The sequence below is a fragment of the Microcaecilia unicolor genome, chromosome 4 (assembly GCF_901765095.1).
Source record: "Microcaecilia unicolor chromosome 4, aMicUni1.1, whole genome shotgun sequence".
Lineage (NCBI taxonomy): Eukaryota > Metazoa > Chordata > Amphibia > Gymnophiona > Siphonopidae > Microcaecilia > Microcaecilia unicolor.
The window spans coordinates 153497268-153523875 of record NC_044034.1 but is presented as its reverse complement, the minus strand read 5'-3'; the positions used below and the strand labels follow the sequence as shown (position 1 = coordinate 153523875).

Below are 26608 nucleotides of genomic sequence, written 5' to 3'. Positions count from 1 at the left end.
CTGACTCTCCCGTGGCGCTACTGCATCACTCTTCAAAATGGCCACCGAGACTTACAAGGGCGGCTTCCAAGACTTCAGCAGAAGTCTCGCGAGGCCGCTGCTGGAAATATCGGTGGCCATTTTTAAAGAGCGATCTGGCAGTGGGGAAAGGTCAGCGCCGGCAGCAGGCAGGCAAGTCTGGGGATGTTTCCTGCCTGCCCCGAAGAATCCACAGGACAACCAGGGTGGTTGCCTTCTTCAGGTATGCACACTGGACTCGGAGCATGGGACCCTGTAGCTCGGGGGAGAGAGGGAGGAGAGCCGGCTCGCCCTGAAGAACAACCGGCTCGCAAGATGGTAAAAATTTAACAACCGGCTCTTGCAAGCCGGTGCGAGCCGGATCCAGCACACCACTGATTATAGGATACTAGTGTAAGTCAGCATTTGCGCACTGATGCTTGGGCATGCCCTCTTACTCCATATCAATGGCAGGCATAAGTTGGCGGCACACCTAAGTGCACTGTGACATGCATAATTTATCTCATTTTATCAACTATGCAAGTAATTTGTCCACCAAATTTTAAAAACGTGGTATATAAATCAGTGCTTTTTGATGATTTGACCTATATTGGAACCAAATGTTGGAACTCTCTCCCATAATCTATTAGAGTTCATCCTAACTACTTACAGTTCTGAAAAATTGCTAAAAACTCATTTCTTCACCAGTTCATTCCAGAATTCATTGCATTAGTTAATATAACAATAACCAGTTTTTAATCTTGTCTCTTTTCTGTATTGCGAATCTATCAATATTTGTAGTCTATTTGCCAATCTGTTACTCTCAGCCGCTTCATCATACTACTTCACAATTCTTGAAATTCAAACTCTGTATTTTTAAGCTAAACTGTAAGCCGCATTGAACTCAAGCTTGTTTTCAGGATAATGTGGGTGTATAAATGTCATAAATAAATAAAAATAAATAAATTAGGAAGCACACCCATGACCCACCCATGCTCCGTCCCCTTGCAGTTAGGCGCTGTGGCACTTTGATGCTACCTTATAGAATAGTGCTTAGTGCACACAGTAACCTAATTGTCAATTAATGACGCCTTTGATGTGCATAAGAGGCACATACCTCTAGGCGCCATTTTAGAGAACTGTTCCCTTAGAGCTTAAGGTTTTGGAAGATTCCTCCTGCTTAGCACAGCTACTCCTTCCTTCCTAGATCTCACTCAACAGGAATGGAGGAGTAGCCTAATGGTTAGTGCAGTAGACTTTAATCCTAGCACCATGGGTTCAATTCCCTCTACAGCTCCCTGTGACCTTGGGCAAGTTACTTAAGCCCTCATTGCCCCAAGTACAAAAGCTTCAATTGTGAGCCCTCTAGAGACAGAGAAAGTACCTGCATATAAGCACTGCATATGTCTAGTAGCACTATAAAAATGATTAGTAGAGTTGCTGTTACAATGTTTTTCAGAAGCCTGTGAAAGCATCACTCAGGAATAGATTTCAGAACTATGCAGGTAGTTGCAGTCTTCATTCACTCCCCCCCCCCCCCCCCACCCTCTAGACCTCATACCAGTTCTCAAAGGGAAAATACAAGTATAGTTGCCCTTTCAAAACTGTGTGTGGGAAAAGGACCCACAGAGATCTGCTTCAGCATTTTTCTGTAGATATGTTTTCCCTGAAAACTCAACTTGCATAGTTTAGTTTTGAAAATGCAAAAGCACTTTTGTCTCCTTCTTAACCATCCTCTGAATCTGTCTGCTTTGTTGAACCAAGGATGCACAGCTTGGGCATGTTTTCGCACAGCCTGGGTAAAAGGCTTTTTGAAGACTGCCCTCATAAAGGCTGATCATGTCATAGGAATAAGATTGCAAGAAGCAATATTTGAGCCAAGGAACAGACACATTTCTCTACTGAAGATTTTAGTTCTGCTGGTTTAAGAAGTTGATGCTGAATGTAAAATAGATCAAGCTGTCTCTAACTGCTTTAGCAGAAAGCCAGCGTGAATTGCTTCATGGTTCTTGCATTATATCATTGTAAGATTGCATTTGTCATGCTGTTTCTTACTTCACATTATTCGCTTTTCACTGGGAAAGTTCATCTTTGAGGACACAACAACAGCCTGTGTTTGTGGTGCAATGTGTGCTTATATGTGTGCTTGAGTGGTTTGTGAATTGAAAAATGAAATTTAGTTTTTGTGACTAAGTTATGCTCTTTGCTCTGAGCCCTTTGCTTTTGATTCCCCCCACCCTCGCCCCCTAGCTGCTCCTGGATGCTGGTGCACCTGTCGAGGGCTCTGCTGTCAGTATCGGAGAGGACAACTCTGCAGAGACCCCTCTTCAGCTGGCTTCTGCCGCAGGTGATTTCAAGCAAGATGCTATCCTTCATAGACTGACGAGGCAGTGTGTGTGGGTCTCCAGATCTGAAGTAGACCATGAACCAGTGGTATAGCCAGAACCGATTTTTTTTTGGGGGGGGGGGGGGAGAGGTTAACATAGGTGGACTGAGCAACCCATTTCCTGTGCCTCCACCCAGCATCTGTCACTTGTTTTCTATTTCCTTCCCCCCCCCACAAAAAAAAAAATCAAGTTATGAATATTGTAGATGATGGTGATCCCCCAACCTCTGCCAGCACCAGCTGAAAAAAATCCAGAGCTCGAGTCAGCTGAGAAGTGGAAACACGGCACTTCCACTTCGAGCTTCTGTCAGCAGCAGTGCTGGCATGTTGAGTACTGGCAGGTTAACACTGTCCGATGCTGATCTCACAGAGCAGCTTCAGGAACTGCTCCCACTTGTGCCAGTATCAGGAGCTCAATGTGCTGCTGCTCACTACTGTGCTGGTCCACTTCTCAGCGGTCATGGGCTCTGGATTTCTTCACCTGGCCGGGCTTGGGGATTCCCACAAACTACAGCAGTTGTACATTTGGCTTCTGGAGGGGGGGGGGGGAGCCTGAGGCAAAAGTGGAAGGGCCCAGGCCCCCTGTGACTATGTCCCTGCTATGGACCTTTTCAGTAGACTTCCAGGTTTCATTAGTTTGGGAGAATACCTGCTGTGTTGTATTTTAATTCCATTATAGAGGAATGGTAAAGTAGTTAGCCCCTGTCCCCTGAGATTTTGATATCTAAACTCATCAATCATGATTACTCATTATTACCCCAGTATCCTCTTTCCCAGAATAATCCTGCACAAATGGACACCATAACTTATTTTGTAAATCTATAATAATAATTCTCACCTGGAACATTCTGAAGCTCACTCTGTGGGAGGGAAACACTGACGTCTAGGCTGTCAGCAACACTCACTCTCACTCATGCACCACTCACTGTCACTCATAGACCCGCCCTCAGCCACGCCCCTTCCAGACATAATTCGCAACCTCAACGTTCTAAATGAAGCCTCAAAACCCCCTCAAAACCGGAACTGTGAGGCGCCAGAGATATCCTGTTTGCCCATGCCTGGAAACCGGAAGTCAGAACTGTGAAGCGTGGTGTGCCCCATCCTCGCGTCACAACGTCCTGACAAATGAGGGTGGAGATCTCCACAAGTTCCCACCGCCCCCCGGGGTTCCACCCCTGCTGACACGCCCCCCCCAAGCTCACAGCCGCACAACACTCCACCCACCTCAAGGTCCCGAACGCGACCACCCCACCCACAACATCACAACAGCCAGTGCCGCTCCCCCCTCTCCGTCCGCCCACCCACTCAAAAGACCTGCACAACTCTCTCTCCCCCCCTCCACCCACCCAGCGATTCCCCACTCTCTCTCCGCCCCTGCCGCCACGCCCCCCAGAGCCTGTCACCGTTCCACCCCCCCCCCCCCCACACACACACACACATTGTCTCCGCACCCACTGCACCACCCTTCCACCCCCACCCAGGTCATCCATAAGGCCGCTCCCCCCTCTCCATCCGCCCACCCAAACAGAAAATGCTGGCAGCAAGCAGGCATTAGCTCAACACTCAGAAGCCGCTCCTCCTCTACCCTGACGTCAATGCCCCTGGTGGATGAACCCGCAGGAGTGCAGCGACGTCAGAGAAGAGGAGCGCCTTCAGAGACAACAGCCAATGGCTGCTGCCTGCACGTGGTGCCGTCTTGCTTCTACAAAACACCTGATCGTCTTTGCACAGGTATGTTGGGTGGGTGCGCAAACGGACAGGGGGGAGCGGCGGTATCGATGACCTGGGTGGGGGTGGAAAGGGGGTAGGAAAACCTTGCTAGCGCCCATTTCATTTCTGCCAGAAACAGGCCTGTTTTACTAGTATTTACATAATGAGAAGTAGGGGAACAGCACCCCATGAAAAATAAACAAAAGCAGTTCCAATTTATATTATATTCAATCTCGTAAGAAACAAATAAAATCAGACAATAAAACCTGACATGGCCATGTTTCACCCATAGCCTTTATCAGGGGTGAAAGCAATTCACATACAAACTGAAAACAAAAACAATAGTAATCCAATCAATAAATATGTCAAATAACATGCATAAGAGACACATTCATAAAAGCACTATTTAAATTGGTGCACAGTGATAGACGTTGATATAAGTACATGACACTGTTTTAGAGAACTAATAATTCTGAAGCACATGATCTTTAAATATATAAATAATAAATCAGAAAGAGAAAATATATTCATGAAAATATATGATAAACTAATGTGTGAATAAAGAACATAAAACACAAACACATAAAGCTGTTCTTATAAACAAGGGTGGTAATTCTATAAATTGGCACCAAGAATTAGGCACCAATTCTATAATGGCTTCTTGGTGTAAGTCCACATTGGCACGCCTAAAGTTTGGCACCGAGAGTTACGCCAAGTTAGTGGTGCCTGATTGTATTCTATAAGTTACATGCGTATTCCAGAGACACTCCGTGACTCACCCAAACTCCGCCCATGTTTACACCCCTCACAATTAAGAACTAACCCCCAAATTCTATATATGGCACCTTAAGTTGTGCAAATTTCACACACAACTTAATTAATTAACAAGCTATTCAGTGCCAATAATTGGTATTTAACAATTGGCGGCACTAATTGGCTTTAATTAGAATTTACGCACACAACTTACTAGGCGTATTTTACAATGCGCACATTCGAAAAGGGGGCATGGCTATGGCTGTGGAATGGGTGGGTCGTGGGTGTTTCAAAAAACTATGCAGACTATTATAATCATACACCCGATCTGTGCCTAACTTAGGCGCAGATATTTCGGCCTGGTTTTAGGCAGCCTAAATGGAAGTGCCTAAATTTTAGGCGCAACAATGGCACGTGAGCATATTCTATAAACTACGCCTAACTTTAGGCATAGTTTATAGAATCACGTTAACTGCGTGGTTTTACAGCGCCAATTTATAAGGCACCATATATAGAATTTCCCCTTAAGCAATATTGGCGCGTATGTTACACAATAGCACTTATGCGTGTAATTGGCAATTAGTGGCGCCAATCGCAAGTAAGTGCTTATTATTCTAAAACATATGCGCACAATTGGGCACCAGTTAGGCACTTTTGAAAAAGGTTCTTGAAATAAATCAAAGTATATGTATGCAAACACTTGTGTAAAAAAGTTTTTTAAAAAACTAAAAAAAACCTGTTAAATCCCAAAAGAAGCAACAGCATTAGCAATTACCCAAAATAATCAAAGGCCATATTAAGCATTTTTCTTACTGGCTACATGCACATTAGAACATACATGACCCACCCAGATGCTGCTGCCCTAGATGACAGCCTAATTTACCTAGGGGTCCCTTTACAAAGGTGCGCTAGCGTTTTTAGTGCATGCTAAAAATAAGCACATACTAAACGTTAGAGTTGCCCATATATTTCTAAGGGCATTGCTAGTGTTTAGCATGCACTAATGATTAGAGTACCCTAAAACTGCTAGTTCACCTTTGTAAAAGGAACCCCTAATGATTAAACCAGCCCTGACCTGAATCCACATTGCGGTGCCACCGATACAACTACCCCACCCCCGTCCCCAGAGATCGGCAGCCCGGAGAACAGAAGCTAAACTGTGGAATTACAAGATCTCCTGCATGGCAGTGCATAGCACTACCTCTGAACTGTGGGACCAGTCCACTGAAAGGTCATTGTTAAAACTGCTCCCATGGTACCATTTTCTAAGTCTTTTATGTATTTTCTTTCCGTGATAGGTACAAAGCATAGTTCATGTCATTCTTTTTGTCTTTTGCTTTACAGGGAACTATGAGCTTGTCAGTCTGCTGCTGAGCAGAGGAGCGGACCCATTGCTGAGCATGCTGGAAGCCAACGGAATGACATCATCACTTCACGAGCACATGAATTGCTTCAGTCACTCAGCAGCACATGGTCACAGGTGAGCTATTCACATAGTATGAGCCTTAAAAAAAATAAAATAAAGGCCTTATGCCTAGATGATCAAAAGCCCCGTGCTGTTCCAAACAGAACTCTAAAAATAGCGCTGGAACAGCGCGGGGCTTTACCACCCCTATGATCAGAGACAACAGCATGGTGTGAAGCCCCGCCCAGTGCATCCCAGTATGCACTGGGCAGGACTGGGTGCCGTCATTTTCAAGGTGGTGCTACTGGAAGAGGAGGGTGTATATTACCTCCCGCCTCCAACAAATACAGGGAGTGGGGAAGATGGCCGCTAGACCACCAGGCTGGGGGGGGGGGGCTTGATTCGCAGCCCACTGGGCCACCAGTGCTTTTTTAGAGGGGATACAAGGGGGGGGGGGGGTTAGGGGGCTGGAGATCCACCAGATCTCCAGCCCCCTGTGAACTTGTGTGTGGGGGTTGTGGGGGACTTTAATGTGCTTTGCAGTAAGCATTTTCCCGTGCTTTAAGTTTTACAGCTTCACATCCATTAGTAAAAGGACCCCTAAGACTTGGTATAGACTGCAGCTGTGAGAAAGAGATCAGTGCATTTACCTGTAGGGGGAATCCCAGCTCATAAGATCAGTGCAACGCACTCTTATGTGTGCAGAGATACATTCACAGCTCCAGCCAGTGGCTGAAAGACACTATATATGAGGCTGATCTGTATGTCACTATCAAGTTACCTATTATTTCTAACAGCCCAGTATGTGGCAAGAAACAAGCAGAGCAGAGAACTATTATAGGAAATGTGTGAACAGTCTTTGATATAAAGACCAGGATTAAAATCAGTAGACATTCTAGATAGCCTTTCCCCACCCCACCCCTCTTGCATTTTAACCAAGCATTGAAGAAGCACAGGGGATTTTTGGGGGGTAGGAAAAAGAACTGAAATGCCAAAGTACTGTGGTAGGTGGGACAGGAGATGTAGATGGGCCACTGCATAGCCCCCCCCCCCCCCCACCACCACCACCACCACCCACCTAGCCACCCACCCACTTGGCCTGGTGTTCCAGGAGTTGCAGGGCAGGAGCAATCCCCAGTCACTCTGCTCCTGCCAGCACCAGGTTTCAAAACTGTGTCTATGACCCTTAGAGAGAGTCTTGCAGTACTACCATTAGGAGATTATGCTGCCATATGATTACTTCAAGTAGGCCAGAGGGTCCTATGGGAGGGTGAGGAGTCTTGGGAGGGTCCAGCAAGGCCAGTGGAGGGTAGGAATGAGACTTGAAACCTTCTATACTAATGTATCTTCAGGTTAGGACCTTTGCTGAGGGAGGGGAGAGTGTGTGTCATTTTTACAGCTCCAGCCCTTTTAAGATAGGCTCCCGGGGAACATTGGGCCACACAGTAACAGCCTGATGCTCCTGGGGAGCAGAATAATGCAAGTTGCTTTATTCCTTTATCATGGGAGTCACTAACCTGCGGGTAACGCAGTGCTGCAGGTTACTGACTCCCTTGGTAAACTCAGCTGCCGTATTTTACCACAGCTTAGTAACTTCTTCCCTAAGGGTGACAAGCACAGACATCAGCACTTTCATTAAAAACAAAGGTTCTTGAGTAACTTAAAAAGTCCACAGTCGTTGCTCCAAGTTATCATAGAAAGATAAAGAATCCAAGGGACACTGTGAGCCCATCTGCCATTATTCAGATTTGTGTTAATTTAACATAAATAACAGATTATTTCTAAAATAAGTCCTGTTTCTTCACCCTTTATCACTTGTGACATATTTAGATGTTTTTGTGACTAGCTGCTGCTAATTAATTTTCTTTCTTAGCACTGAACGTGTTAAGAACTTGTTCATACATTTCCTCTACTCCCATGTGTTTTTTCTATGTGACAGAAATGTGCTCCGGAAGCTTCTGGCCCACCCACAGCAGGCAAAAGGAGACGTGCTGTCCCTGGAGGAGATTCTGGCAGAGGGGGTGGATAGTGCTGCTGCCAGCAGTGGCACCAGTGATGAGGGCCAGGTCCGGCTGTGTAAGACCCGGATGAAGGCTCTACAGGAGGCCATGTACTACAGTGCTGAGCATGGCTATGTGGACATCACCATGGAACTCAGGGCTCTGGGTATGACTGTACGGCTTTTGGCTAGTACCTGCACTTTGGAAGAAACTTCCTATTTTGTCCATTCCAAAGTTTCATTGAAAAAATGTAAAGTTCTATTAAAGACTCTTTTTTTTTTTATTACCACACTAGTGGAACCCAGCCCGTTTCCTCAACAATGAAATGAGCCTTAGAAAGGCTCTCTTGTAAGTTATTTTTTTTCTCTCCCCTGCCTGCCCCACCCCTCCATGTCCAGCGATTCTTCCCTCCCATCCCATCCCCTCCCCTCCATGTCCAGCGATTCTCCTCTTCCCTGCCCTCCCATCCATGTCCTGTGATTCTCTTCTCTCCTGTCCTCTCCTCCCATCCCATCCATGCCCATCAATTCTGCTCTGCTCTGCCCTGCCCTCCCCTCGATGTGCCGCGATTCTTTCTTCCTTTGTACCTCATCATTTTCTGGCTGGCTTCCCTTCCGTTGGTAACATCCTGATGTCAGCTCGCCTCCAGCGTTCCCTTCCCTCTCACTGTTCCGCCCTCTGACGTCATTACGTTTTGACGCGAGGGTAGGGCAGTGAGGGGGAATGGAACGCTGGAGGCTGGCTGATGTCATGAGATGTTACGAACCTAGGCAGCCAGACAGCGATGGAATGTTGGAGGTGCAAATTATTATATAGGATTTGGTGAATGGGACAGGGTGGGAGGCTCATCAAAGTACATGATGCTTTCTAAGGAAGATTGTGTTAAGATTGTATTAGTCTCTCTTATATTGATTGGAGCTCTTTTTTTCTCTACTTTTTTAATTGTTAAGTTTACTAAATCGTGAGCCGCCAGGACCTGTATAGGTCTGGCAGTATAACAATTTTTAATAAACAAAAATAAATATAAACAAGCTATGAATACAGCCAGCCTGTAGTTTAACAAAAAAAAAAAAGCATACAAAGCTTTACTATTACAAGTATTGCTATGCTATAATGCATTCAATTTATCAAAAATGTCTTTAAAATTTTTTAATGTGGAAGGAAAAGCCGCAGACCCCCTTGTCTGTGTTAGTGAAACAATGAGATAAGGGACATTCATGTCACTAGTTAAAAAGCTTTCCAAAAATAACCATAAGAACATAACTTCTAGATAAATACGTGAAAAGTGAGTGAATTCTGTGCCCCTAAATATAAACAGTGCAATGTTCACTTTTTAATTTTCAATAACAAAAGGCACTTAGCTAAAATGTTATTCCAAAAAAATTTCAATGTCCCACTGACAGTGGCCAACATTTTGCCTTGTACTGCTTTAGGGATTAAGCACCACCAAAATTTGATATTTTCAAAAGGTTCAGTAACACCAAATTCAATGTTTCCTTGTAATAGTGGAGTTTTTTGTGTTTTTTGGTTAGGGTATTATGTTCCAACTCTCTGTAGTGGTTCGTCAATCTATGAACCTACATAGGAAGGTCAGACAGGTTGCAGACACAGTCTATACCTAACAGTAGGGTCAGACAAGGCAAGTTCTCATGGAAGGTGAAGACTACGTGGATGCAGTCTAAGCCCATATAAAGTCATCAAATCGTTCCTATTCAAACACAACCTCACAAAAAATGACCATATGTCGAACAATTAATTATTACCTGAATTGGTTATTACTCTATTTACCATTAACTTTCTCTTTGCTTCATGTACAATTTCTCATTCATAATAGATTTTCTAAATGTTAAACATCCTTAGCTATCCCAGTATGTTTATGATATTGTATTGTAAAATTGGATTCTTACAACAAATTATTTTCTTATGCATTATTCTTTGTTATGTATCCTATATTGTTTATTGTAAGCCACATTGAACTCAAACTTGTTTGGGATAATGTGGGATGTAAATGTCAAAAATAAAATAAATAAATAAATAAATATGGTCCAACAGAAGGTCAACACTGACTGAATACAGAGAAGGCAGTTAGGAAATGAGGCAAAAGGCACAGGAAATACTTTGTTTTCATATTCAATGTTCCAGAACTTGGAGCTGATTCCAACATTTTGTGGCCTGTTCACCGTCTAGGTCCACAAACTGGAAGAGCATTATTATTAATGTTTTGAAGTCCTGCGGAGATACATGGATGGTACTATTTTGGAATATCACCTCAGTTAAGATCCTCCAGAGGAGATCTTGTAAACAGGGAGGGGGAGCAATGGGGGGGCATTCCCCCCCCCCCCCCAAGATTTAGTAGCCACTCACTGCTGCCTTCTACTATTGCTATTCCCCTCCACTTGAGCATTCTGTTGGATAATGCACAAAATTACCCCCCACACCACCACCACCACCACCACCACCACCTTCCCTCGAGAAATTCCTCCCTACACTACTTGTAAAACAAGAGCCCATGTACCTGTCAGTAGGGAGTACAGTAGGCCATAGGAGCCAACTTTTCAAAATTATTGGGGGTGCTAAGCCCAATGGAAATGACCCCTCCCTGGACACATACAAGGAAGTTTCTCAATATTGGGGGTGCTCAAGCACCCACAGCACCCACAGAGTCGGGTCCAATGCAGTAGGCTCTGCTGCTTGTCCTGTCAGGAGACAGGCAGAGCACAGTCCTTCTTCCTACATATTTGAAGAGTAGTTTTCAAAGCCATGTACTGTTCCTTTAAAAATTTGGCATAAAATCTGTGGACCCTGCACCAAGGTGAGTGCTTGCAAATTGCCCCTTTAAAGGGTTTGATGAAAAACAGAAGGGTGAGGACTAAAAGCTGAATAGGGAACAGTGTGAATAATACCAAGCAGAGCAGGAACATCTGAGCTGATCCTCAGCCTGCTGTGATTCTGGGAATCATCTTTCTCTCCCCCTGGATTGCAGGCATCCCATGGAAATTGCACGTCTGGATCGAGTCGCTGCAGACATCCTTCTCGCAGTCTCGCTACTCAGTGGTACAGAGCCTCCTGCGGGACTTCAGCACTATCCGAGAAGAAGATTATAATGAAGAGCTAACTCAGAAAGGACTACAACTTCTCTTCACGATCCTCAAAAGCAGCAAAGTAAGATCAATATAGAACAATAATCCTATAGCCCACAGGTTGGCCAATCAAATCCCTACACTGACTCTGAATGTCATCCCTTTTCTTCTGTGTACTTTTGTTATGTGATACAAGCAACTCACTCCCTTCTACGTGTCAGTGAGTTCATAGAATTCCTATGAATGTGAAATAATAATATAGACTTATATCCTAAGAGCTATAAACAAAATAATGCATGAATAGATTTTGGAAGTGATGTCTCTTAGGGTATGATAGATAGATAGATAGATAGATAGATAGATAGATAGATAGATAGATAGATAGATAGATAGATAGATAGATAGATAGATAGATAGATAGATAGATAGATAGATAGATAGATAGATAGATAGATAGATAGATAGAATCTGAAATTATGTGATGTGATGACATGTGAAGAGATTGGATGACTGAGCATCAAAATGGCAGTTGAAATTTAATGTGGACAAGTGAGAAGTGATGCACATTGATGCTAAGTTCAACATTAGGAGTCACCACCCAGGATAAAGGTCTAGGTTTCATCATGGATAATACATTGAATCTTCTGCTCAGTGTGAGGTGGTGGCCAAAACAGCAAAGAGAATGTTAGGCATTATTAGGAAAGGGATATAAAAGGGAAAGGGAATGGGACTTGATACACTGCCTTTTTGTGGTTTTTGCAGCTACATTCAAAGCAGTTTACATAGTATATACAGGTACTTATTTGTACCTGGGGCAATAGAGGGTTAAACAGCTTGTCCAGAGTCACAAGGAGCTGCAGTGGGAATCAGATAAAGAATACTATAATCTGTATCATTCCATGGTGCAAACTTACCTTGAGTATTGTACATAGTTCTGGTAGCTGCATCTCAAAAACAATATAGCGTAATTAGGAAAGGTGCAATGAAGGGAGACTAAAATAATTACGAGGATGAACTCCTCTCCTATGAGGAAAGGCTTAAGAGGTTTGGGCTGTTCATCTTGAAAAAGAGATGGTTGAGGGTAGATATGATCAAGGCCTACAAAATCCTAAATGCAGCAGAACGAGTAAATGCAGGGCTTTTTTGAGGAGGTACTTGGGGGTACTAATACCGGCACCTTTTCCATTGCCTGCTAAAATTGACCCATGGACCCCAAGTTTTAAAGATAGAGGTCAGACTTTACACACCAATTCTGTCTTTTAATAGATTCTGTGACTAGTTGCAGGGGGCCTGGCTATTATGGGGTGGGTCCCTCAGTAATCATCCCACTCCTGAAGGGTGGACTAGCATTTGAGTACCGGCACCGTTTTTGCTAGAAAAAACACACTGGGTAAATGTGAATTGATTGTTTATCAAAATGTACAAAGAAACTAATGGACACTCCATGAAGTTACATGGTAATACTTTTAAAACAAATAGGAGAAAATATAGTAGAATTGGAAAAGGTGCAGAGAAGGGCGACTAAAATGATAGCGGGGATGGGACGACTTCCCTATGAAGAAAGATTAAGAAGGCTAGGGCTATTCAGCTTGGAGAAGAGATGGCTGAGGGGAGACATGATAGAGGTATATAAAATAATGAGTGGAGTGGAACAGGTGGATGTGAAGCGTCTGTTCACACTTTCCAAAAATACTAGGACTAGGGGGCATGCGATGAAACTACAGTGTAGTAAATTTAAAACAAATCGGAGAAAATATTTCTTCACCCAACGTATAATTAAACTCTGGAATTCGTTGCCGGAGAAAGTGGTGAAGGCGGTTAGCTTAGCAGAGCTTAAAAAGGGGTTGGACGGTTTCCTAAAGGACAAGTCCATAAACCGCTACTAAATGGGAAAAATCCACAATTCCAGGAATAACATGTATAGAATGTTTGTACGTTTGGGAAGCTTGCCAGGTGCCCTTGGCCTGGATTGGCCGCTGTCGTGGACAGGATGCTGGGCTCGATGGACCCTTGGTCTTTTCCCAGTATAGCATTACTTATGTACTTATGTACTTATATTTTTCACTCAATGAATAATTAAGCTCTGGAACTCATTGCCAGAGGATGTGGTAAAAGCAGTTAGGGTATCTGGGTTTAAAAAAGGTTTGGAGAAATTCCTGGAGGAAAAGTCCATAAACTACTATTAAGGAAGAAATGAGGGAAGCCACTATTTATCCCTGGGATCAGTAGCATGAAATCTTGCTACACTTTGAGATTCTGCCAGGTACTTGTGACCTGGCTTGGTCACTTTTGAAAGCAGGATACTGGGCTACATGGACCTTTGGTTCTTATGATTTAAGTCATAGCATCTCACAATGACTAGAGCAGATGGATCAGCTTCAGTTCAAGTTCTTCTCACCCAAGTGCAAGGTGACATCTTATACCCTGAGAGATGTCACTCACAAAGCATCCTCTACTGTCAGTGATACTGATGCTGTACAAAATAATCCAATCAGTCATGTCTCTGCTCAAAAGAGCTTTCCATTTGGATATTATACTTATTCCTTAATTAGAAAAGGGCACAGTAGAGAACACGGAGGTAGAGTTATAGAATGCTCTGTCCTTAGAACATCAAATGATGGAAAACTGACCAGCAGCAGCATTAAAGCTTACAAAGAAGACAGCTCCAGTCATGCAACGGATGTTTTTAATCTGGTCCTTTAACAGAGAAGACTAATGGGGATTTTTTCTACAATTGTCTTTTCAGAACGATGTGATCAACCAGCAGTTGGCTACCATCTTTGCACACTGCTATGGCAGTGGTCCCATACCAGGCATCCCCGAAATCAAGAGGACTTTGCCAGCTCGATTAGGTGCGAGGGTCTCTGCCTTCTCTTCAGCTGCCACCCCACCCCCAACCCCTACCAGTGTTAGTCTCCTCTACTGCTAGCAAATCTGATGCCCTCTCTCCCCTTCCTCTGCCAGATCCTCACTTTCTCAACAACATGGAAATGTCCGATGTGACCTTTTTGGTGGAAGGGAAGTTATTTTATGCACACAAAGTGCTGTTGGTTACTGCCTCCAACAGGTAAGACCATAAATCATCTTCCTGCTCCCTTATCCCATTTTAATGTAACTTGCCTCCCCCCACCCTGGTTAACTTTCTTGCTCATATCAGAATTAATTTTCTTATTCTCCTTTATTAATCAACCTATTAAGGGATTGTTTGCACTGGAATGTTTTAAAATTTTGCTTTTCAAACAGTTTGATGCACTGTAGGCTCCAACAAGCTTCTGCTGTTAGACGAACACACTTAGAATCTGAACACCTGTTGACTACTAGAAACTTTACATCTTCTGTCTTTGTTTTGTGCCTGGCAGCTCTCTCTTGCTCCTTCTGGACTTCAAGTTTAATTGAAATCTGCCCCAGTTGCAGATCTGTGCTATGAGCCTTCACTGGCAGAGATCCTGCCCCCCCCCCCCCCCCCCCAGGCTTTCCTTTCCCTATTTGGCCTCATTACAGTAGTCCTATTCCTCTGGTTAAGGGAGAGATCAGCTTCCTCTGGATCCCCACACAGCTAGTATGTGTCACTCCCTCCCTGCTGGAGGTTATTACTCTGCCTCTGAGCAGTCTTTCTTTAATTTACCTCACCTATTATAACTAGTGCTAGGAGGCATATACATGATAAAACATACACAATTAGACATGGATTCTTCCTCTGCTGCATGCTGCCCACAGGAAGCAGGGTTGCCAGGTGGAAAATTTTTTTCCAGCCTAAAGGAGCCCAAAATCCAGCCCAAAACCCGCCCAAACTCAAACCCCGCCCCTGACACCCCCGCCCCCGCGTCATCACCCCCGCCCCCGCCGTCATCAACCCCGCCCCCGCCGTCATCGGCCCCGCCTCCCCCGTCATCGGCCCCGCCTCCCCCGTCACTAACCCCGCCTCCCACGTCACTAACCCCGCCTCCCAACGTCACTAACCCCGCCTCCCAATGTCACTAACCCCGCCTCCCACGTCACTAACCCCGCCCACCGCGGCCGAAAAGCCGGCCAAAAAACCGCCCAAAAAACCGCAACCCGCCGCGGGCAAAAATTTCCCGCGGCGGGTCGCGGAAAACCGCCCAATTGGGCGGTAAAACCGCCCACCTGGCAACACTGACAGGAAGTTGCATCAGAGAGGCGGGACATGGTAGAGGAAAGGTTCTGCCAGAGAGAAAGCAGCTTTCAGTGCTGCCTCTGCCATAACCCGCCATAGCATTTGGAGAAAAGGGGGAGGGTGGAGAGATGCCAGACCCGGACATGGTGGGGTGGGGTGGAGAGGAGAGGAAAGGAGCTTGCAATTTCTGGCAGCCACTACAATTGGGTCACCCTGGGCATTTTGCCCGGCTTGCTCAGTGGTAGCTACACCCCTTACTATAGCTAGGAAAGGCATGCAGAATGGCACATCTATTCAGAAAGGAGCTCCTGCATGTTTCAGAGCCACTGCCAGGATCTCTTGTTTACTAAGCCACGTGGCAATGCCGACACAGCCCATTCAAATGACTGGAAACAGCTCCGGAATGGCCCAGACCCTGCTGGCCCAAAGAGCAGGAGCTGGGATCTGCACTCATACAGACCAGTCTCTTTTCCTGTTTCTCTTTAGAAACAGCCTAGAGAAAATTTGTATCAACTGTATTTTTATTGATGAAATGCATTAAAATTGCACTCTGATACCTGGTTAAAGATAATTTATTTAATCCTGTGTTGCCAACTTTAATTTCCTTTAACTCCATGTTTTAAATTTAAAATTTTTAACAAGTGTGAGTTCAAATGTAGAAGTTGATATTAAAATGGAAAACTCTACACAAGTAATCAGACTTTCCCCACCTTTCCTTTTGCCTACATAAGCTCAAAATCCAAACATTACAAGGTGCATTTTCAGCCAAACAACTAAGAAATAATTTGACATTTTAATGTATTTGCATATTCAGCAGTTCTATGTTTATAGTGGGTGCCACTGAATATATAGCTATATGGTAAGGGTGTGCAGCCCAAAAATTTTCATTTCAGATTGTTTCCTTGTCATTTACAAGAACTTTCATATTTTTTTTTTTCCCCAGTTTTGTTGTTACAGGGGCAATATGATTGGTAGTGCACCCACTTTAAGAAAGAAAGCACTTTTTTTTTTGCAAGGATTGTGACCTCTTTTGTAAGAAGGTGCAGTCATTCCCAACAAAGCATGCATGTGCAAAAAGTGCCCACATGCATACACTATCGGGAAGGAGTGCACTGTCACCTTGAACTATTATTGCAAAAGGTGTGAGCTAAATCCAAACAAAAGAAATAGTACAGTCTGTGAACAGTACACTATTTCTTTCGGAAGAGTGTGCACTATTACGACGCATGAAAAAAAACTCATGCTTTTCCTTTCATTTCAGGCAGAAATCGATACAAAATGGGTCATGGGTAATGCACATTCCCAGTATACATAGACATTTTGCTCTGTATATCAGCGCTTCTGCACGTAAGCTACATGCAAAAGTGGCGAATATTGGCCCTCTCTGTATATCGTATATAGCTAGCTCAGACACACCATTTTATACCTGGTTTTTCTGCATCTATGCCAGATGTATATAAACTATGCATATAGTAGCCAAATATACAAGACATATAATTAAAAATTAACCTTTACAATATAATGTTATAATGCAAAATTTTTCTACCACATTCCTCAGGTTTAAGACTCTGATGACCAATAAGACAGAACAAGAAAACCAGAACACTCAGTTGATAGAGATCAGTGATATGAAATACAGCATTTTCCAGGTATGCAAATGTATTTACGAGTACTGTTCACTAAAAATAGTAAGATGATCAGGCTCTCATTAGGGAATGTTTCAGTCTAGCATGTTCTAGCAATGGACCATTGTGTGAGATGATGACAATGATAAAGATGGTGATTATAGTGGTACCTCTAATAGCTGGATTCTGGAATATTGTGATTCTTATTGTTTTAGGATTCTGGAATGTTATGATTCTTATTGTTTTAGGATTAGTCCATAAAATTTCCTTACACAGCAGTCTAAGCACTGTGAAACACTGACCAACCTCAGAAGTGATTTTATTTTCCAGATTAAGTCCAGATTAAAATATGTGTGTTTGGATTTCACGTGTTCACTCTATTTTTCACTGAGAAGGTCTTTTGAGCTGATGATTAAACTTAGAACCCTAAAGGAAGGTTTGGGTGCTATGTAAGATTCTGAGGTTTTTTTTCCCAACCCCCTGTTTAGTATAGGTTAATAACTGATTTGACTCTGAACTGGGAGTACTGTGGTTAGTGGTCTTAATGATTATGCTTGATATCACCATTGCCTCATGTAATTAAGGCTATATTTAGCTACCTTCTTTCCATTATAGCATATTAGTGTAATTGGGTATACAAACAGATAGGCAATTAAGTGCAACCGCTTATGCCAGCCATGGAGTTGATGTTCACACCTAAATGCCAAAGATACATGTGTAACTTATACTAACTTGTAACTCCACCTAATTGTACACCCATCTCTCAAATACGCACCATGTAAGATATGCACATATTTTTAGAATATCACTTAGGTGACATTTTGCCATTTATACACACATGTGCACATATATGCCATGAAACATTTTTGTGCCTAATCAGTACATAAATGTTAAAGCCCACTTTTTAGAATTACTGCCAAACTTGTGATCTTAACTCTGATTTCTTTCTGGCTATACTCATTCCTCTTCTCGCTGGCCAATACATATCTGCTGTGTCAAGTTTTATGTAACTAACCCCCGTTTACTAAGCCGCATTAGTGGCTGCCATGCGGCAGTGCCGACACAGCCCATTCAAAGTGAATGAGCTGTGTCGACATTAGCGCACAGCAGCCACTAGCGCAGCTTAGTAAACGGGAGGGGGGCAAGCAATTAATCTAGAATCCATTGGGTCTTCCATTTAGCTTTAAACTGACACTGGCATTTTTTTTTAATCAACCGTCTAGCTGAGTGAGCTCCTTGGCATGGTTTTTATGCCAGAATAAGCAAAATAAGACTGGTTTATTATAAATCATTGTTGAATTAAATATCAGAGAAGTGGCTGGACTCTTAAGATGCCAGGTTAAGTATTATTTAAAGAGGTCTTTTTACTAGAAGCTCAAGTCAACATTAGAAAGAAAAGGCAATATATATCTTACATAAGAAGCAAAATTTTCACTATGTAAAACAAATCACTTCTCAAACATAAAGGCCCAAACACAGGAACCTCTAATTTATATATATATATATATATATATTTTTTTTTTTTTTTTTTGTTACATTTGTATCCCACATTTTCCCACCTATTTGTAGGCTCAATGTGGCTTACATAGTACCGGAGAGGCGATTGCTGACTCCAGTGTGAACAAATACAAAGTGATGTTGTGGTAGGTAAAGTTCGTGTGGCACAGCCACATTAGGGAATCGTACAGTGGAAGAGTTGTGTTATGGCCATTACATACTTTAGTTTTGTTGTGTTGCAGAGATCAGGCATTTAAGTTGGATCGGTAGGGTATGCCTTTTTAAACAGGTTAGTTTTTAGTGTTTTCCAGAAGTTTAGGTGGTCGTATGTCATTTTCAAGGCTTTCGGTAATGCGTTCTACAGTTGTGTGCTTATGTAGGAAAAACTGGATGTGTAAGTTGATTTGTATTTAAGTCCTTTGCAGCTTGGGTAGTGCAGATTTAGATATGTTCGTTTTGATTCGGATGTGTTTCTAGTTGGTAGGTCGATCAAGTCTGTCATGTATCCCGGGGCTTCACCGTAGATAATTTTGTGAACCAGGGTGCAGATTTTGAAAGCAATGCATTCTTTGATTGGGAGCCAGTGTAGTTTTTTCGCGGAGAGGTTTTGTGCTTTCAAAATCGCATTTTTCCAAATATAAGTCTAGCTGTCGTGTTTTGGGCTGTCTGAAGTTTCTTTAAGGTTTGTTCTTTGCGTCCCGCATAAATACCATTGCAGTAGTCGACGTGGCTTAGTCCTATTGATTGTATCAGGTTGCAAAATGTTTCCCTCGGGAAGAATTGTTTCAGGCGTTTGAGTTTCCACATTGAGTGGAACATTTTCTTTGTTGTGGATTTCACTTGGCTCTCTAGTGTTAAGTTCCGGTCCATTGTAACGCCGAGGATTTTCATAAACTCCCTACTTGTTCCTCAACCCCCTCCCCAAATCCACATTCATTGCACATTTGTTTTATTATTCTACTTTAAAACAGCAGGCCCAAGATTCCTTCCCCTTTCCCCCTCCCCAGAAATTCTGCATAGGATGGCTTTCATGTTCCTAAGTTTTCTGTTGGTTTGCTACTTAACTTAGCACCAGAAATCTATCTGTGACACAGTGGCGTTCCTAGGGGCGCTGACACCCGGGGCGGATCGCCAATGTGCCCCGCCCCCCGGGTGCAGCGCCCCCCTGTGCAGCGCAACCCCACCCCAGCGAACCTCCCCCCCGGGTGCACGCCACTGGGGGGGTGCCACGCGCCGGTCAGCATCGTTCGTTTCCTTGCTCCCTCTGCCCCGGAACAGGTTACCTGTTCCGGGGCAGAGGGAGCATGGAAACGAACGACGCTGACCAGCGCGCGGCACCCCCCCCCCCCCCAGCGGCGTGCACCCAGGGCGGACCGCCCCCACCCCCTTGGTACGCCACTGCTGTGACAGAAATTACAATACTTGACTGTGTCCTTTGTCAGCTGTTTAGGATTTCATTTTTTAATTCCCCAGAGCTAGGATGCTCCTTCCAAGTACATTGTATTATGAAATGGCCCAATCAAAAGCACTTAACTCTGTTCATTGTAGATGCTGATGCAGTATTTATATCATGGTGGAACAGAATGCATGGAGATTCCTTTAGCTGATATACTAGAGGTAAGAATATTACTCAGACATTTAAAAAAAAGAAAAGAAAAACCCTCAGATATGTCTGCTAGTTTATATACATAAACAGTTAATACGTCTTTATTTTAAGGTCAGTGAACAGGAATATCATCATAAACCTTTTAGTTCAGGAATCAGAACAAACCTAGCCTTTCTTATCCCGATATGTATTGTTGGTTGTCACGTTGGCTTCTCTGAGATGTTTAAGGAACTGTTGTTCGCTCCTCCAGCTACTGTCAGCTGCCAGCCTCTTCCAGCTGGATGCCCTCCAGAGGCACTGTGAGATCTTGTGTGCACAGACTATCAACTCGGAGAATTCTGTGAACATCTACAAATATGCAAAGGTACCTGGCAGCATCTCACCTAACACTGTCTGCAAATTCCTGTATCAGTACAATGGTGCCTGCAGTCAATGGATAAAGTAGTGGGTAGTTGTGTTTTACCAGTTTAAAGGTTATGAAATAAAAATTAAAACAAAAAATGGAAAATAAGGTCTTACCTTTTACTGAACTAGCATAAAATATTTTTGACTAACTTTTGGAAAGCCAAGGTCTCCTTCCTTAGATCAAGACAGTAGCCTTTGGCTTTCAAAAGCTAGTCAAAAGTATTTAGTCCAATAAAAAGGTTACCTTATTTTCCTTTTGTTTTTATTTTAATTTTAAATAGCACACTGCAATGGAAGCCTTGCTATGGACCATTTTTCATTACACAGAATAATGGCCATCACTAACACAATAATGGAGGATCACTTCAGAGATTATCTTGTTAACATCACAGGTTTATTTTAATGACTGATCCGAGAATGGATGTTATTGTGAGTACTTCTGGGATGCACTCATTATCACCAGCATTCACAGATATCATCATATTGTGAAATATGTTAAATCTGAGCTTGCATTGTTCTAGGAAGGGCAGCCAGTCAAAAATAATAAAACATAAACCATAAGATAGAGTTTTATAGCAGTGGCGTAGCCAAGGGTGGGCCCAGGCCCACCCAGTAGCAGCACACCTATGATGGCAAGGATCCCCAAGCCCCAGCAGCCGAAAACTCCCAACAACTGTTCCTCCTGCATACCTTGTAAATAGCAGATCTTCGCCTGCAGTGAGTAGCGACTGATACATACTGCTCAAACCAGCCCCACAGCCTTCCCTCTGATATACTTCCGCCTATGCGGAAACAGGAAGTTGCATCAGAGGGAAGGCTGTGAGGTCAACTTGAGCAGTGTGTATTAGTTGCTGCTCGCTGCCGATGAAAAGCTGCTATTTAAAAGGTATGCAGGGGATGGGGGGATGTTTGAGAGACCATATGGCATGCAGGCGAGTGAGGGAGAGACCAAATCACTTGTGGGACAAGGCGGAGTTCTTCTGCCCACCCATCTTGGGCCCAGGCCCACCCAAAATTGGGTGTCTGGCTACGCCCCTGTTTTATAGTGCTGGCTTTGTAATAGGACTGACAACATGACATAATGCATTAGCAGGTTTAGCACCCATGTGAATGTAGCCTTTTTTTTTTTTAATCTAAAAACCTGAATATACATTATGGCAGACTCTCTCCTTCATGGTGAGCGTCACAGTAGAAAAAAAAAAGAAACAACCAGAAGAGGCCCCTTTTGAAAAAAAAAAATAAGACAAAACAAACAACACAAGGGGAAGCGACCACTAAGGTTCCCCATGGGATGTTTATTAACAATTCAACACTACAAAAAAAGCCCTAAATATGACTCGACAGAGTCCTGTGTTTCGGTACAGAAGGCGTCTGCCTCAGGAGTCTTCTGTCATTTAACAAAAAATAAAAGTGATTACATTCTATGGTTGCTTCTCCATATAGAAGTGCATCACGTTTAGAGGTCCTTTGACTAAGCTGTGGCAAAAACTAGCCTTAACGTGCCTTTGCTTGGGTTTTTCCCCACACACTAAGCCCATTTTTACCACAGCAGTAAAAAGGTTGATCTTCCATTTGTTGTATTAATAGCCATTCATTAATGTTGTCGTAAGCACATGGCCAATAAAAAAAAAAATACTTTCCCTATGAGCATTGACACCTATTCTGCAGGCAGTAAGGGCTCAGGCAGTAACTCTGCGCTTACCAGTTAGCACTCAGTAATGTAGAGGTGCTAAGGGCCCCTTTTACAAAGGCACACTTGCATTAAATATGCATGCATTAAACACTAGAACATTCCTATGGGCGTTTCTAGCATTTATCATGCACTAAAAGCGCACCTTTGTAAAAGACACTGGCATGCCCCCTCTCAAAAAAATGTTAGCGTCAGGTTTAGTGTGCACTAATTTAGCAGTTACCACAGGACACATCTTGTGGTACCATTTTAAACTGCATTAGGTACACATTAGCACCTAACATGGCTTAGTCAACGGACCTCTTAACGCTGAAAGAGGCACTGGAATAGTCAAACAGCAAAAAAATAATAATGTGGATGATACTATTTTACAGAACGTTCCAAAAATTCATATAATTTAAAGTTTATTTTAAGAATATGGCTTTTGTAACGTTTTAAACACTCTTTTTGATCAGGAAGGTGTTATAAATAATTTTAAATAATACCCAAAAGATGTTAAGGAAATTAAGTTAAAAAAACAGGTTCTATGTATACCGATGATGTGTAGTTACATATCTATATACATACATCTATCCTTAATTTGAATTTCCTGAAATCTTTTCTCTGCTGTTTCTTTTTGCAGATTCACAATGCTCCAGAGCTGGCCTTCTTTTGTGAGGGTTACTTCCTAAAGCACATGACAGTTTTGCTAGAACAGGAGTCATTCAGGCAGTTAATATTTGGAAGAAACAGCAAAGTACAGGGTTTGGACCCTCTTCATGATTTACAGAATACATTAACCAGTCGAATACATTCAGTTTATTTCACATCCAGAGTATGAGATCAGAAGATTTTGGAGCAAGAAATCGCCAACTGCTGTTTCCGAGACTTACTTGCTTGCCTACACTGAACTTTTAGCTGGTCCTTCAGGTACTTAATCACTGTAAACTGATGTACTACTGAAGAGAGATCCATCAATGGCATGTTAGGGGCTGGTGCACAAGAAAACCAAAAGGAAAGACTAATTACCTTATATATCTAGTCACAAACATGGCATGAGTTGGAAACTATTCAACTCTCAGTTGCTTGTCACCCAAGAATCTTGACCTGGACTAAGTCCACAGTATGCTTCTAATAAGCACAGTGGAGAAACTCATGTGACAACTGGACCCTAAGCTCTGCTGGAATTTAGGCTGTTCTTCTGATGCAGTTGTAAAAGAATGAAAAACTGTTGTGATACCTCCCACAACCTTTCTTCATGCACATAAATGTTTGGTTACTGTACAGAACGTCAGGTGTGTCTTAAAAGGGTTGTATAGAGCTAATGTTAAGCACAGATGAGTAATTCAGAGACATGTAGGTTAATGTCACACCCCAAAATTTAGCTATCATCTGTGCAAAAATTTGTATCCCATAAGAAAGGGCAAGGAATCTTCAATTTTCCATAGTTTTCACAAAACTGTTGTTATACACAGCTGCGAATCTCAGCACAGACTCCAACTACCACAGCACTATCATACTCCTTTTTCCCCTCAGGCCGAACGAACACATAGCCGAAGTCATCAGTATGCTTTTCTGAACTCAAACAATAGGGAGAGCGAGAGCCATAGCTTTCATGATCTGCAGTGTTTTCCTCCTCTGATTCTATTATCCTTGTCTGATGTAGTACCGCTGCAGTGAAGTTCTCCTTTCAATTCAGTAGCAGGGAACTGTACTAGCATTTTACTATGTATGAGGCATATCAATACCAAGGACACTGAACCAGGTCGCTGCTGGTTCTGAAAGTGGAGCAGGTAGTGGTACAGGGACATGTGGTGTTAAGAATGATCCAGCTACAATGCAGAAGTGCATTGCTTAATTTAAAACTCTATACAGGAATGAGCCATAAGAAAGGATGACTGGATTGCACTGTTTGGCACCTATGCTGACTTATAGACCAAATGGCTTTTTCAACTGGAGTACACAAGACTGTAACCCTGAATCAGCTTTTTGAGCTTAGACATTTCTCAGTAAAGTCTGAATAAAGTGACCAGTGTGCAGATACTTGAAAATCTGGAGTTAAAATCATTAAAATTTGCCCTGTTTTCTCAGTAGGGGAAGGGACAAAAATCTTGAGTAAGGCAGAAACGTGAAATGGACCAATCCAGTTGTCCAATGCTGGACTTTGTATACACAGAGCACTACACAAGGATTAACATTTGGACCTGGATCTGGGTTACATTATGAGGCTTTGCTCACAGAATAAGGTACAGGTGATCTGTGAAGAAATCTGGTTCAGGAACACTGGAATCAGTGCACATACAACAGGTACAGTACTCCATGAAAGGGTACCGATGCTGGGAACATTGAAAGGCAGGGGGGGGGGGGGAGCAAACAAAAATGGCCAAAAGTGAAAAAATATTCTCACATTAAGAAAAGAATCTTAAATATAAATTGGTTAATGCATAAAGAATTCATTAGACACCCAGTACCAACTGGTAGGCTCAAATTTTCAGACGATACCATATTTCACCCTTAGACTGACATAAAACCATTCCAACAAAAATACAATCCAAAGTTTGATCAAACCAGTCCCCTTAAGACCTTCAAACGTTTCTTCACTACCCTCTGTAATTACCATTGGCTAACGTCCATGAAAAACATTATAGGATATAGCTACGTCATGCAAGGTTCCACGTTAGGAGTTATGGACCAAGAAAGGGATCTGGGTGTCGTTGTCGATAATACACTGAAACCTTCTGCTCAGTGTGCTGCTGCGGCTAGGAAAGCGAATAGAATGTTGGGTATTATTAGGAAAGGTATGGAAAACAGGTGTGAGGATGTTATAATGCCGTTGTATCGCTTCATGGTGCGACCGCACCTTGAGTATTGTGTTCAATTCTGGTTGCCGCATCTCAAGAAAGATATAGTAGAATTGGAAAAGGTGCAGCGAAGGGCGACTAAAATGATAGCGGGGATGGGACGACTTCTTTATGAAGAAAGATTAAGGAGGCTAGGGCTATTCAGCTTGGAGAAGAGACGGCTGAGGGGAGACATGATAGAGGTATATAAAATAATGAGTGGAGTGGAACAGGTGGATGTGAAGCGTCTGTTCACGCTTTCCAAAAATACTAGGACTAGGGGGCATGCGATGAAACTACAGTGTAGTAAATTTAAAACAAATTGGAGAAAATTTTTCTTCACCCAACGTATAATTAAACTCTGGAATTACTTGCCGGAGAAAGTGGTGAAGGCGGTTAGCTTAGCAGAGTTTAAAAAGGGGTTGGACGGTTTCCTAAAGGACAAGTTCATAAATCGCTACTAAATGGACTTGGGAAAAATCCACAATTCCAGGAATAACATGTATAGAATGTTTGTACGTTTGGGAAGCTTGCCAGATGCCCTTGGCCTGGATTGGCCGCTGTCGTGGACAGGATGCTGGGCTCGATGGACCCTTGGTCTTTTCCCAGTATGGCATTACTTATGTACTTATGAAATAAAATGTACACATTTCTTAATGACTGTGGTACGTGAAACCTCCTAGTTAGAGTTTAATGATACAGAGACACCTGATTCTCTTTGCTTGTTTAGTTGATGTATTTCAGCCTTATTTCTCTATTTTCTTCAGAAAAGCCACAGTGGACAAGTACACAGTTGGGCCACACTAGCACGAGTGGTAGAGGGTGAAGACATTCTGATGAAGTTAGTTGTGTTGCTTTTACAACTAGCAACCTGTAATAGTAAAATTTTAGGTAATGGCAGGACTTTATGGGTTGGAGGTAGACAGAATGTCCTTGATGATGAAAGTAATAATTATATGGATGATGTTTACAAACGCATATTAATTCAGGTCAAGCCTCCTACAACCTTAGGTTAGGATTATAAGATGCAGGTGACAGCCCTTATACTTTAATACTCATTACACAGCGTACACAAGACTAAGTGGCCTGTAAGGACACTTCAGTAATGTTTCCTTTCCTAGACCAAGTTACCCAATTAGAGCTAGATGAACTGAAGCAGGAGGAGGTGGTATCCTCTTGCTCAATGTTGCTACTAAACTCTTTACACAAACATATATTTACACCTCATTTTGTAAGCTGTTGGGGTTTTTTTTGTACCTTTATGTTGTATGTATATTGTATTATAGAATATTATTCTAGCTGTAAAAATGCACAGCTAAATATTAGATGAACAGTCTTACCCTCAAAGTGAAATTCCTGTTGTAAAAACTACTAAGAAAAATAATTCCTAAAAGGGATGATTTAGAAAATGTTAACATGTATTGTAGGTTTAAAGTTGTACATAAACTATTTCATTAAAATACAGACTATGGCTTATGGACTGCTTGTAGAAAAAGCACG

The 26608-nt window shown here is 42.8% G+C and overlaps 1 protein-coding gene across 1 annotated transcript in view; it reads left to right on the top strand.

Annotated features, from left to right (window-relative positions):
* The window catches only part of ABTB2 (ankyrin repeat and BTB domain containing 2), a 197272-nt gene extending 172669 nt beyond the window's left edge, over positions 1-24603 (top strand). The window contains exons 8-17 of the mRNA XM_030200768.1: positions 2248-2344; positions 6191-6326; positions 8191-8417; positions 11235-11413; positions 14078-14183; positions 14296-14398; positions 17025-17115; positions 20137-20205; positions 20445-20558; positions 22912-24603. Of these exons, the coding sequence (XP_030056628.1) occupies positions 2248-2344; positions 6191-6326; positions 8191-8417; positions 11235-11413; positions 14078-14183; positions 14296-14398; positions 17025-17115; positions 20137-20205; positions 20445-20558; positions 22912-23109 (1320 nt within the window). The 3' untranslated portion in view covers positions 23110-24603. The remainder of the gene's footprint in view (positions 1-2247; positions 2345-6190; positions 6327-8190; positions 8418-11234; positions 11414-14077; positions 14184-14295; positions 14399-17024; positions 17116-20136; positions 20206-20444; positions 20559-22911) is intronic.
* The last annotated feature ends 2005 nt before the right edge of the window (positions 24604-26608 follow it).